General features: G+C 38.7%; 1 protein-coding gene across 1 annotated transcript; it reads left to right on the top strand.

Annotated features, from left to right (window-relative positions):
* Nucleotides 1-1,549: 1,549 nt before the first annotated feature.
* Nucleotides 1,550-11,729, top strand: LOC144640498 (uncharacterized; the record flags this gene model as incomplete). The annotated part of the gene is made up of 11 exons (XM_078499610.1): nucleotides 1,550-1,776; nucleotides 4,590-4,634; nucleotides 4,779-4,850; nucleotides 5,142-5,468; nucleotides 5,799-6,047; nucleotides 6,509-6,997; nucleotides 7,440-7,667; nucleotides 8,824-9,105; nucleotides 9,508-9,948; nucleotides 10,512-10,814; nucleotides 11,442-11,729. Coding segments are annotated over exons 1-11 (2,788 nt in total), but the record flags the coding sequence as incomplete, so codon positions are not given.
* Nucleotides 11,730-12,933: the final 1,204 nt, after the last annotated feature.

Raw genomic sequence — 12,933 nt, 5'->3', positions numbered from 1 at the left:
AAAAATAACTGAGGCGACATATCTCGCAAGTGCTTGTGGGACCGTTACTGGGGACGATATGGCTTCTCATCTTTTGTTTTGTTCTCAATATACGGACCCAAAAATGATGATCTCGCTCAAGATTTGGCGTGGAAAGTACCTAACACGAAGAAACGGTTTGAAGTCTGTGAAAATAAAGATGGGTGAATTTTAAGCAATATACATTTATAATTGGATTTGTCTTGTTATACGATAGAGTAAATATATTAAGTCAACATTCAGTTAACAAAATAACGGTCGTCTTTTTGAGAGTCTGCAAATCAAATTAATATATGTTTGTTTTTCTGATTAGAACTATTCATCTCAGACAAACACTATGTTCGATGGATTTGTTTTAACAATAAATTTAGTATGTTTTGTCAACACTGTGCTCACAAACCAAACAAACAACTTCATTCAATGCCTTTCGTCTTGTCTCTTTGCCTTAATTTCAATTGACTAAAAGCAAAACTCCAAAGAATCCTTGCAGGATTTAATAAACATAGGAGTATGCATATTGCTGGGAAATCAAAAACACATGTAAACAATGACATTCATTTGCGTATTTTATTTACCCCAAAAAAGGAACATTTTTCAGTACCAAATTTAGAAACCTAAACTGAGATCTTGGTGAGAAAGAGAGAAAGAAAGATTCACATGGACTCTACTAAAATGAATCCAACCATTGATAGATGTTTTTATTTCGGGACTTTTTTTATTATCGTTTGATTTTTTTTTCTTAGAGAGGATTCAGGAACTGACAGACCAAAATACACTTGTCTTAATTGTGACAAGCTAAGTCCACCCCCTGGAATGTGTCAAGAGTCTTGAGTGTATTCATTTGACAGCTTTTCTCTGGAGTGGTTGATTGATTGAGTAGTCACGGTTGATAACTCGAGAAGGTAAACCGCTCTTAACGTAGTACAATAAACCAAAGTGAAAAAAGCCCTCAAAAGCAATAAAACGTTGGAAAAAAAGAACATTTTCTGGCTCAAAATTGCCCTCGATATTACATCACCGCCACGTTTTAAAGTTTTAGACCAAAGACCGTACGGTAATGCTTGTTGAAATGACATAATAAAAATGTACCACCTGTGAAAGCGATGGAACCGTGAAGGTTTTTACGGGTACCGGCCTACTTCGTGATCTCGCGATATCGCGCGTGTTTAACAGGCAGTGCAAATATTGACTCTTAAAGATTTTTAGATTTTATTCAAGGGAAAACATAAAAATAACCGGTTAAGTTCGTTCCTCTTGTTTTGGAAGAAAAACACTGTAGGCAAAAACTTGATTTGTGTTTTACGTTTACGACTCGACGGGCTTTTTGTCTTTAAGAAAGACACGAGTTTCACGCTTTATCTGTTTGGCGCCAAAACAAATACTGTTAGAGCGCGCTTTATTTGTCTTAAAATCAATCGTAGAGCTTACTTCCAAATATGGATAAGACAGTCCATCAGCGCTCTGATTGGATAGAATCACGACGCCTTCCGACCCTGCACAACCTATGAAGTCATTGGCGAAGTAGGCAATGGTCCAGGCTTCCATCCTCGTCTGCTGCGGGTGGTCCGGTAAAAGACAATCTTGGGCTGATTTAAAATTCTGAGATAGCTTTTGACTGGTAAATGTAAGAGAGAAATATCTGAATATTTCGTGTTGGGTTTTCGTCGTCTAAGGACGGCTTTATCTCATGTGAGATGAAATTTAGTGTGCTTCTTATTCTTTGCCTGGCGTGGTTATCCCAGGCGTCGCCGATTTCACGTAAGTACGCTTCTTATTTTCAATATTTTTAGTTAAGATCAGAGATCGAACTCAAAACAAGTTGGTCGCGATTCGCATGGTGGCCACAGTCCCCTTACGTTTTACACTCGTTTCTTTAACAACTTGTTTTGAGCGATCAAACTGATAAATCAGTGAACGTTTTGTCCTCTCTAAGCGACTTTTGAGTTCGATAGAGGCATAAAGAACTCCTTTATTCAATTAGTTGTGATTGTTGAGTTCATTAAATATGTAGCTGGCCATGAACAGAAATAGAAGCTGAGATAACGTGACTCGAAAACTTTGAAGAGTTTTAATCATCTGGAGTGTTTTTAGCGGCTATTTCACGTTTGTTCTTTTGACTAATATTGAAAAGCTGGAAAAGGTCATCGACCGTTAAGGCTTAGCTCCACTAACGTAACAAATTAAATTTACCTTAGGCTTATGTCTTGTTCTAACACACGGATAATCACTAGCCACTTTACTCTTTAGTATTCCAGAAACAAAATTAAGTCAGTGTTTATTCGACATTATAACGATTAATGTATATATAAGGAATTGTAAAAGGCGAAATCCGAGATATTCTAATGGAAACATGTTTACTTTAAAACCGGTCACTTATTACAAAGTTTAACGCTTGCTGAGGGTAACAATTTTTTTGTGGGTGTTTGTTTTGCCTTGAATTTCAAATTTTGATTTACGACCGAGGAAGATAGAAATTATTCAAGGATTAGTTCACTTTATTGCACGTTTTCACTGATTCAGTCATGGTGTGCGACTTATGACACGAAATAGCGTTGTCTACCGACACCCGTGATCTTTGGTGCCATGGGTCAATGTGTCTGAAAACGTCAGGTGGAATAGACCTTGAAAATCTTCCTACTTCTTGATAAATACCATAGAGATAAACGACTGACAAACTCATTTAACTATTACAACAGTAATTTTGTTTGATTCGTGTTTCTGTAACTTAGAATCGACAGAAAAATCCGTTATTTTGTGGAGGGCGTTACTCGTTTCAAGGGTATAAAAGTTTCGTGAAATTTCCTTATCATAAAAGACGTTACTCTTAAAAATTGCAGAAATAAAAAAGGAAACGTTTGAAAAGGAGGTCCAAACATTCATAATACGAAGAAATAGGGAATTTTTTCTATGGCGAGCAGTCTGTCTGTATTATCCTAGCTACCTGTAACACATGCTATTCGTACCACCAGTGTAACTCGACAGTTTCCCAGTGACAAAACCAGTTGCAGCTTCTCGTTTAACCATGCTTTGTATTTATTTTTTGCTTTCTAAGATAGATATATGACTTGTAACTCTGTCATAGTCACATAAACGTGATCGATCTGTGGGAAAACGTTGGTTGCTCTCTACTCCAAATAGCGGTCCATGCATGAATGTATGGCTTTTCTTAAAATTTCTGCCCTGAAGCATTGTTCGATAATGAACGAATAAATAGTTGTGTATCAAGGTGCCTTACAAGGATCGATAAAGCTTATTATTCGATGGAACATGTTTATCTTATCAGTACGGTTCAAGCGTCTAAGAGGGGTAGAAATAAAGGAAATTTCATTAGATTTGTCATTTAGCACCAGACTTTCAGCAGAACGCGCTCGTTTGTACAATCAATTGAGACAGAAATTCAAAATAACGCGAGTCTTCTTTTGAGAGAAAGCCAAATAAAATAGCAGAAACTTATTTCACTTTCCAGAGTATTGAAGCCCTTAAGCACTGCGAGACATTGAAGGAATAAATAACTGAAATTAACTGAGATAGCTTAGTAAAAGTATGTCAACGTAAGTTCCGAGATTCGCAAGTTAAATTACCCGAATGAATATGAAAAACTGAAACATAATTTGAAATCATATCTTATTCTACACTTCAAACATATACGATGAAAATAAAATAGTGCAAATTACGTGAATGAGAGTCCGCCCGCATTCAACCCTGACTACCTGTAGTACACGCCCTTCAGTACCCCCGACGTTGAGATCATGTAGCGAGAGGCCTTGTTTAAAAATAGTGGAACATAGAGTTTATAGAGAGTTTAGAGAGTTTATTGATTTGATTAATTGGTTTGAGTTTACTTATTGATACGATTTGATGAAACGAAACATAAACTGAATTCAATTCAATTCAGCAGTTCTTTCGGTATTGTACATTGTAGGTCTTTTCAAAGCCATCGCGTTGTTTATGCAAATATTCTATAAGACTTCATACAAGTTTCCTAGAAACTACACACAAACGAAAATGATATCTGTACATGTTGCTAGCAGAATTTCGAGCGCAATGGTTCAGGCAAGTTTGACTTTGTATAGCTGTGGAGTGACAAGTCGTTTTAAGAAAAAGACGTTATTCGATCATAATTTTTGGGAGTTAGTAGCAACGGTATTGGTAGTTGGGTGTTGGTGGATATTTGAAACATTTCTTTTTTATGAATCTTAAACCATTCCTTTTAAACGAAACTGAAAAACGCTGATTCAATTAAAATTCGTTCGGTTCAAATGAAATTAAACCCAACTGATGAAATTGCTGTTAAATCCGATGTGTCATCATCATCATTATTATAGTCCAAAAATGTACGACTCCAGAATCCTAGAAAACGATTTGAATAAATTTTTTAACAGCGATTCTTCCATATCGTTGCTAATGTAAAATGTAAAAAGTTCAAGGAGTTTTCTCGAAGATTATCACATGTATTTTTACTATGAGGTTTCCTTAAATTTAAAGGATCAGAAAACGCTTCATGTAACCTATTAAAAATAAAAAAAACTTCATGTAAGCTATTAATAATCGGTCCTACCTTGCGTCAACAGGGAGAAGAGAAAAACGATCTGATGACTTAGAAGCCGACAAAGAAGGTAATGAAGACTGACGGCCTTAACCGGCTAGAACACTCAAAATGATATATACACCTGGCATTTATTTACAGATATAGTGTGACGACCCCATCCAATATTTATTGGATCTTATTAATTGTCGAATACATGTCACTTTCTCTGCAGTTAGAACAATAATTTCTGCCATAGTAGACGCAATTCTGGATGGAGACAAAACTCGTCGCTCGGATATACCAGGTATGGATTCGGTAAATTCCTATTTTAGGTCCTGAATTTCTCTCTAACACGAGTTTCACTCCTATGCAGTCCCCGGTTATATAATTCCAGATTATTAATGTCAAACTATTGAACGACGAACAGTCATAACAAACAATTAGAATATAAAATGTCTTGGTCCCCCAGAATTGAATTGCCGTTAGTCTATGTGTAAAAAAAAAAAAACTTAAAAAGGTACAAAATATGTCCACCATCGATTTTTCTTACTGTTTAGCCTTAGAACTTTTCTAATGCCAGCTCATTGATTATTAGATGACGAGGAAAATGAAGAAACAAAGCCGTCCAACACAGTAAGCAGCTTAATTCCTGACACAAGCAACGTAGAAACTACAGATGAAATTACAGACAAGAAAGATCATGACCTTACAAAGAAAAGAAGAAGTTTTATTCCAGTAGAAAGCAAATTAGAGACAAATTCAGCTTATGAAACAGAAACTAAAGAAACAGCAGATAGTCCAGAACCAAAAACCTTTCAAAGTGAAGAAACTGGTGATGCTCATTCCGTAGCTTCTGGAGATTCAGAAGATTCTAACACCGAGAAGGACTCAGAAGAGCAGGAAGTGAGCGGAAGTGCTGAAGGTATGAGTGAAGGTCTCAAGTTTTTGTTTTTGTTATCAATGTTAAAAATATATTGCACATTTATTATTTAATTTTTCAGAAAGTACAGTAAAACGCACATATGAGAGTCCCTGATATTCGGTAACATGCTGAAATCGTTAAAGCTTATATATAAGCTTATATACGAAGTGGTGCATTTTTGACCAGATTTCCGCCTGGAGCCATGATTATTAATCCACAGTTTCTTATATGTGGGTTTGACTGTTAATTTTTGCGCTATGTAAAAGAGAATTGAAAGGAAAAGTGGACAACTAAACCAGAATGTTAACTGTTTTATTATTATCTTGTTAGAATATTCCAAAAGAAGTGACATTCCAAGAATATTTAAGCCAGATGATGACGAATCATCAGAAACGACAGAAACTTCTCAATCAGCAAAATCTAGCGAATCCTCAGACACGGCCTCTAGTGGATCTGGAGAAAGCGCGTCATCTGATGAGGCCGAAGAAGTAAAAGAAACTGCTGAGTCAACAAAAGATGCGGAATCATCAGGAGAAGATGTCAAAAGGAACGTCATTCCCACAGAAGTTTTTGAAGAAGGTATTGAAGGTTACGAATCTTAATTTTCTTTCAAAAAGATTGTTTTGGAGGAAAACCTATAAAGGAATGCGGTTCTAAATACATTTGCATGAGGAGAATGGCATCAAATTGTAGATGGCAGTCTTTTCAAGACAGCAGCACTGAAGTTAACATATGTTGATAAGTATTGTCAAATAGTGTCTTTCAAACCTGCACTGAGCATGTGATATATGCCAAAGAGATTCAGCTACTTTGTTCTTGATCGTTCCCTATTGTAATAGCAGTTAGTAGTTAGATCCAATACTTGGCACTCTCGTTACTCCTTGTTACGTTACTTTTACGAATTTGTAACTTTCAACTGAGTCAAACGGGCCGTCAATTGTTCCGGTTGGATGTTTGCTTCTTACCTTTTTTGAGAAAAGTCGTCACAACGACAGAATTATGAAAAAAAGCAACAACAGCTCTTCTTTTCTGGGATTCAGGTAATGATAGTGAAGATAGCGATGATGACGAAGAAGAAATGGATGGGTCTGGATCCACATCAGAATCTGGGGATGCGGAGGATTCTGAAGAATCTGGTGATTCTAGCCAAGGAGAATCGGAAGGAAACAAGCCAACAACTTCCTCGGATGCAACTAAAGATTCTTCGGACAAGTCCAAAAATGACTCTACAGACGTTAAGGTAGAAGACGAGGCGAAAAAGGTTGAAGACGCTAAGGTAACCTCGGAGACGGAAGACGAGAGTTCGGCATCGGGCGAATCCGGAGAGTCTGGAGAATCTGGCTATTCCGATGAATCGGGCGAATCAGGTGAAAGTGGAATGTCCGGTGAATCGGAATATGCTGCTGAGTCAGGAGAATCAGGTGAATCTGGTTACGCTGATGAATCCGGTGAATCAGGTGAAAGTGGAGAGGAATCAGAAGAGGATTCAGATTTGGTGAAGAGAAATGAAATACCACAGCAAGATAAAGGTATGGCTGAAAGTGACATGTCTGTAAATGTGGTATTTAAAAATGATTTCATTTTAAACAATCAACACTATTTTTAGTAAAATCTATTGCCAAAATGACCAAGCGCTCAGCACCTTTTCATTCTGGCAGGAGGCCACAAGCGTCATGATGATGTGATCAGCTTCTTTAGTGAAGCACTCGCATTTATGACAGATTGACTGGTCGTTGCTGTTAGTGAAATAAGTAAAAAGGTGCTCACCTCAACTATTTATGATTGTTATTCCAAAAAAAGCCGGATCTTTGTCTCATTTCAGTAGATTAGATTAAGATGACTGAACTTTCCATTTATTGGGAAAACTTGCCGGATGAGTTTTCTCTTAAAAATTACTAGACTCTTTTCTTTGATGGACGGGCACAAGTCCCGAGTACTGTATCTTCGTTAAAAAAAATACTTTTCTTACAGAAGCAACTGCCAGTAAAGAAGAAGACAGTGAGGAAAACAGCGGTTCCGGAGCAAAGGAAGAAGAAATTGAATCTGATGAAAGTGGAGAGTCTGAAGAGAGCGGAGAAAGCGGAGAGTCTGCCGACTGGGAAGAAAGTGGTGAATCGGGAGAATCCGGGGATTATGAGGAATCCGGGGAATCTGGTGACTCAGAAATTAGCAAGCGGGATGAAATTCCAAAAGACCAAGGTTAGTTCATCAGCGAGCCGTACTATATATGTTTAGCATAACCCAGTCCCAATGGCTTACACCTGGCAAAACTATCAATTGTTAGCATAACCATACTGACCTACTATTGGTTATCACGCAATCTGATTGGCTACACAGGTGCCTACTATCGATCCGTAGAAGGCTCTCGGAGCGCGTGCTTAGTCTTCGCTGAATTTTATCAATCAAAACCTTCAAGAAATCAATTCTAGCGATATTCTGAGTTTAATAGATCGGTCAGTGGGTTATGCTAACACAATTAGACGGCTCGCTCTCGGTTTCTACCGGCATTTGATAGTTGGCTCGGGGCTTCGCCCCCGCCAACTATTAGCCGATAGAAACCTCGAGCTCGCCGTCTAATTGTTAAATAGAAGGCTCTTGGAGCGTAAGCAAGTTTCGTTTGCATGATTTTAGGAAAGAGTGAATCAGTTTCTTTGACATTCTATATTTACTCTAAAACAATAAGTCTGCTTTCGGTTTTATCGACTTTGATAGTGTCTCTGAGTTCACTCAGGGCTTAGCTTCGCCAGAGACCCATTATTAGAAAATAAAAACTCCAATTCGTAGTCAAATCGTTTAATGATGTGTTTTGTATTGATGGGTTGTTTTTTACCTCCGCTGTATTACTGACTAAGGCCTGAATGCAGACGGTCCGACCTTGTGGTTTAGCTTGTCGTACACATATGACAGCATCTGCTTTTCACCCCTATTCCTTGCTACGCCCTGCAGTTTAATACATCCAGAATCCCTACCCAGATTTTCGTTCCTTTAGGCTACTGGTGAAACACATGTATCTTTATTTTACTGACAAGTTACAAACCAATATATCAATAAAGGCAGGGCGACAAGTCCTTTGCTGACAGTTTTCTCAGTTTTCCCAAGGGAAAGATGCTGTCAACATTGGGAGCTAGATCATTTTCAGTGGCAGCTCCGAAACTTTGGAATGTTCTACCTGTGGAGCTTCGTCAAGCGACATCACTTGACTGTTTCAAATCTCAACTTAAAACTTATCTTTTTAAGAAGTATTTTTATAATCTATAACTTTATTTTTATTTTCATAAGATGTAAAGCGCTATTGATCAGAACATGAAAATATGCGCTATATAAATTAGCAAATTATTATTATTATTAATTTCAGAGGCGAAAAAAAATGATGAATCGAGTGCCTCAGGTGAGTCGGAAGACGCCGCCGAATCCGGGGACTACCAAGAATCTGGCGAGTCTGGTGAATCCGGGGATTTTGAGGAATCAGGTGAATCCGGGGATTTTGAAGAATCTGGTGAATCCGGGGACTTAGAAGAGTCTGGTGAATCCGGGGATTTTGAAGAATCTGGTGAATCTGGAGACTACGAGGAATCCGGTGAATCTAGTGATAGCTCGGTGTCTAAAAGAAGTGAGATACCAACAGAAACGGAAAAAGGTAGTCATACATTTTATAAGTTATGATTGTTTATTTAATCTCGAATTTTCACGTAGGCTCGCAATGTTTGACGTTATATGTAAACTGTCGTGTCTATGAGCCCGCGATAAGATGTTATGCAAACTGTCGTGTCTATGAGCCCGTGATAAGATGTTATGCAACAATCTTTTTTATGAACCATAAACCCAAAAAGAAGTTAAGTTATAGGTAGTGAAACAGATAAAACGTTTAAAGATAAATACATACAAACGATTTTTTATAAGCCTAAATACTTTCATAATTGTTTTCTTTGTCAGTTAGAAGAGTACCAGGTTTCTCACAATGATCAAATAATGTGTATGTTTTTACCACGGTCATGTTATTTCTATATTCAACGTGCCTTTTTGTTTTATTTTATCTCAGCTATAGAGGAAATTTCGAAAGTGTCAGATGCATCAAGTGATGGCAGCCAATCTGACCAATCACATGAAGACAAACAATCTGATAAATCTGGCGATGATTCAAAATCTAAAGAAAACGACCAATCAGCTGAGAGCTCACAGACTGACCAGTCAGAAAAAACCACTCAGACTGATAAAGCGAAGAAATCCGATGAACCGGCTGAGACCACTCAGGCTGACCAATCGGAAGACACTAAGGAGTCGGACCAATCAGGGAGCGAATCTGGAGAATCAGGAGAGAGCGGTGAAGGTGAAGAGTCAGGCGAGAGCGGTGAAAGTGAAGAGTCAGGCGAGAGCGGTGAAAGTGAAGAGTCAGGCGAGAGCGGCGAATCAGCTGAGTCTGGAGAAAGTGCAGTTACAAAGAGAGATGAAATTGCAAGAGACGACGTCGGAAGTGGAAAAGGTATGGCACGAAAATGTGCAGTCAAAGTAAACTGATTAACTATCCATTTTAGGGTCGGTTGGTCCCAGCGTTATGGCGTCACTGGACGGCATTAACGACTAACAAGTTATCGTCACTTAGCACTTCATAAATGTAGCTAGAGAAGAGTGAGTAATAGTAACGTGAAACTGTGTAGCAAATTATTTCAGATATAGATAAACTGATGAATAACACCTCCAAATGCGTTGAATGCGCATGATTGCAGACCCCTTTCCCAGTCTGTCGGGTGGGTTTTAACCTGACAAATATGCCATGAGGCAATTTTATGGCTCATCTTTTGTCCCTCCCAAGCCCCTCAGAAACAAACTGAAATGACCTGAAAGCGGTCGATAGCTATAAGTAAGAGTAAATTGTAAATAACTTGTATCACAATGACACAACTTTGTTTTTTTTTTCTGTTGTTCCAAGAGTCTTTTTTGTTAAATACCCTCTGATTAATATTCAATTTTAAAAAAACCATAACGTTTCATTTATAAGACTCAAAGGCTTCTGATGAATCAAGACAGAGTTCCGCCGAACACAATGAATCGGGGGATCCAGCAAATCCGGAGAATCAGGAGAATCTGGCCAATCTGGTGAATCTGGCGAGTCCGGCGAGTCCGGAGAATCTGGCGAATCTGGCGAGTCCGGAGAATCTGGCGAATCTGGCGAGTCCGGAGAATCTGGCGAATCTGGCGAGTCCGGAGAATCTGGCGAGTCCGGCGAGTCTGGCGAGTCCGGCGAGTCTGGCGAGTCCGGCGAATCCGGTGAATCTGGCGAATCAGGAGAGTCTGGAGAAGGTGAATTATCGAAAAGAAGCAAGATACCGGTAGAAGATGACAAAGAAGGTAACTATAAGAAAATAATCTTGAGAGCAGTGCTTAAACGATCAGAAGGTAAAAAGTTTCCAGTCCATATCGTACCACTTCGAGCAAGGCGATTAACACAATTCAGCCGTAGTTGGATGTCAATTGTGTGTTTGCTGAACTTGCTTTTGTGTTTTTTTTGGCGCTCATTTGCATGGACATAAACTGGTTCACCGCTCTAGCCACTGTGCTCTTCGGGGATCAATCTTTTTCCGTCTTTTGATTGATTGATTATTTTCCCTTCTGTGGTTTATTGGGAAAACCCGTTTCGGATTGGCTTTTGTTCATCAACTGGTTAGCCCCGAGAGCGTGATAGGCGGCTGTTTTCGCAGGCTATCAACTGGTTGAACAAGTTTAATTAGTTTAAGTTAAACAATAAAATACCTTTTCAAGCATTTTCGGTTAAAACAGTACAAAGTTTCTATAAAATCATTCATTGGGACACTTGCAGCAAATCAAACTGATTAAAAATATTTAGTGCCGACAGAAGACGACCTAAGAATATCGAGTATTTTAAATGGAAACATTAATTAATCTTACACAAACTGCTTCGGTCTAATCTTTCACTTCAATACTGAATCACCATTGACTTATTAATGTTAACTTTAGATAAAAGTAAAGACCAGTCAGATGAGTCGGGCAGTACCGAAGAAGAAAGTGGGGAATCAGACGAATCAAGCGAAAGCGGGGAGTCTGAGGAGAGCAGTGAATCTGGCGAAAGCGGGGAGTCTGAGGAGAGCGGTGAATCTGGCGAAAGTGGTGAGTCTGGTGAGAGCGGTGAATCTGGCGAAAGTGGGGAGTCTGGGGAGAGTGGCGAATCTGGCGAAAGTGGGGAGTCTGGTGACTCTGAAGACCAAGCGATTTCAAAGAGGAACGAAATACCCCATGAGGAATACGGTGTGTGAATTTTTTCCAGAATAAGTAGGTAGTTAATCTTAAGTGTCATTGTCAGAGTAAACCAGGCAATGCCAAAAGATGGGGGTCAGCCGATTTCCCTCATATTTTCAGTATTTAAAACCTATCAGATAAGATTAAGATTGGTGGCATTTAAATGATTTTCTGCCTTTTCAATCTTGAGATTGACCACCCCTCTAGTTTTTGGCATAGAAAGTGCCAAAAATCCTCATAAAAAAGGCCAAATTCTCAGTACAGGAAACAGATCTTCCTTTGGCATTTCGTGTACAACACGAAACACGAATCTGGGCGGGAGAAACGAGAGGGCACTTTGTTAAGGAGAAAAAAACGCACTGTATGATTTGCTTTCTTTTTGGCCTACCTTGAATACAAATTGTGCACATACATTTACCGCTGCTGTTTTATCCGCAGGAATGATGTCACTAGTAGAATATTATTAGTTGCCTTGGAAAAAGAAAACTTCGCAAGTGCCTTTTAGGCTTTTGAATTGCCTATTATTGAGTTCCATACCAATAATATTATGGTAAATTGCGCACGTGCAGTTATGCAGCAAGATTGATTGCGCATGGGCACAAAGAGATCATGCTCGGCCCTATCGACGTAAACCAAACAACCCTGGTGAAAATCTTTTGCAAGATCTTCGAAGATCTGCAATGATCTGAAAAGGTCCCGTTAAGATCCTTGAAGCCACAGATCTTTTAAGGGTCCTCGAGGATTTTAAAAGGAACTTATAAATTGAGATCTCGTGAGGTTTTGACAAAGATCCTTTCAAGAATCCTTAAGTATTCTCAAAGATTTCATTAGGATCCTGAAAGATCTGTGCAGGGACTTGCAAGAACTTTACAAGACCCTACAAGATCTTTAAGGATATGGATGAATATCCTAAAAGATCCCAATCAAGGTCCGGAGGATCAAGGTCCTTTAGGAACATTAAAAGATTTTACCAGGGAAGTTAAGTCAGTACCAAGGATTCTTGAAAGGATCTTTGGTATGGAACTCAATAATAGGCAATTCAAAAGCCTAAAAGGCACTTGCGAAGTTTTCTTTTTTCCAAGGCAACTAATAATATTCTACTAGTGACATCATTCCTGCGGATAAAACAGCAGCGGTAAATGTATGTGCACAATTTGTATTCAAGGTAGGCCAAAAAGAAAGCAAATCATACAGTGCGTTTTTTCTCCTTAAC

Source organism: Oculina patagonica, unplaced genomic scaffold (genome assembly GCF_052425735.1).
Source record: "Oculina patagonica isolate OP01 unplaced genomic scaffold, crgOcupat unplaced311, whole genome shotgun sequence".
In the NCBI taxonomy this organism is placed as follows: Eukaryota; Metazoa; Cnidaria; class Anthozoa; order Scleractinia; family Oculinidae; genus Oculina; species Oculina patagonica.
The sequence above is the reverse complement of the archived record's forward strand: the minus strand, read 5'-3'. Positions and strand labels throughout refer to the sequence as shown.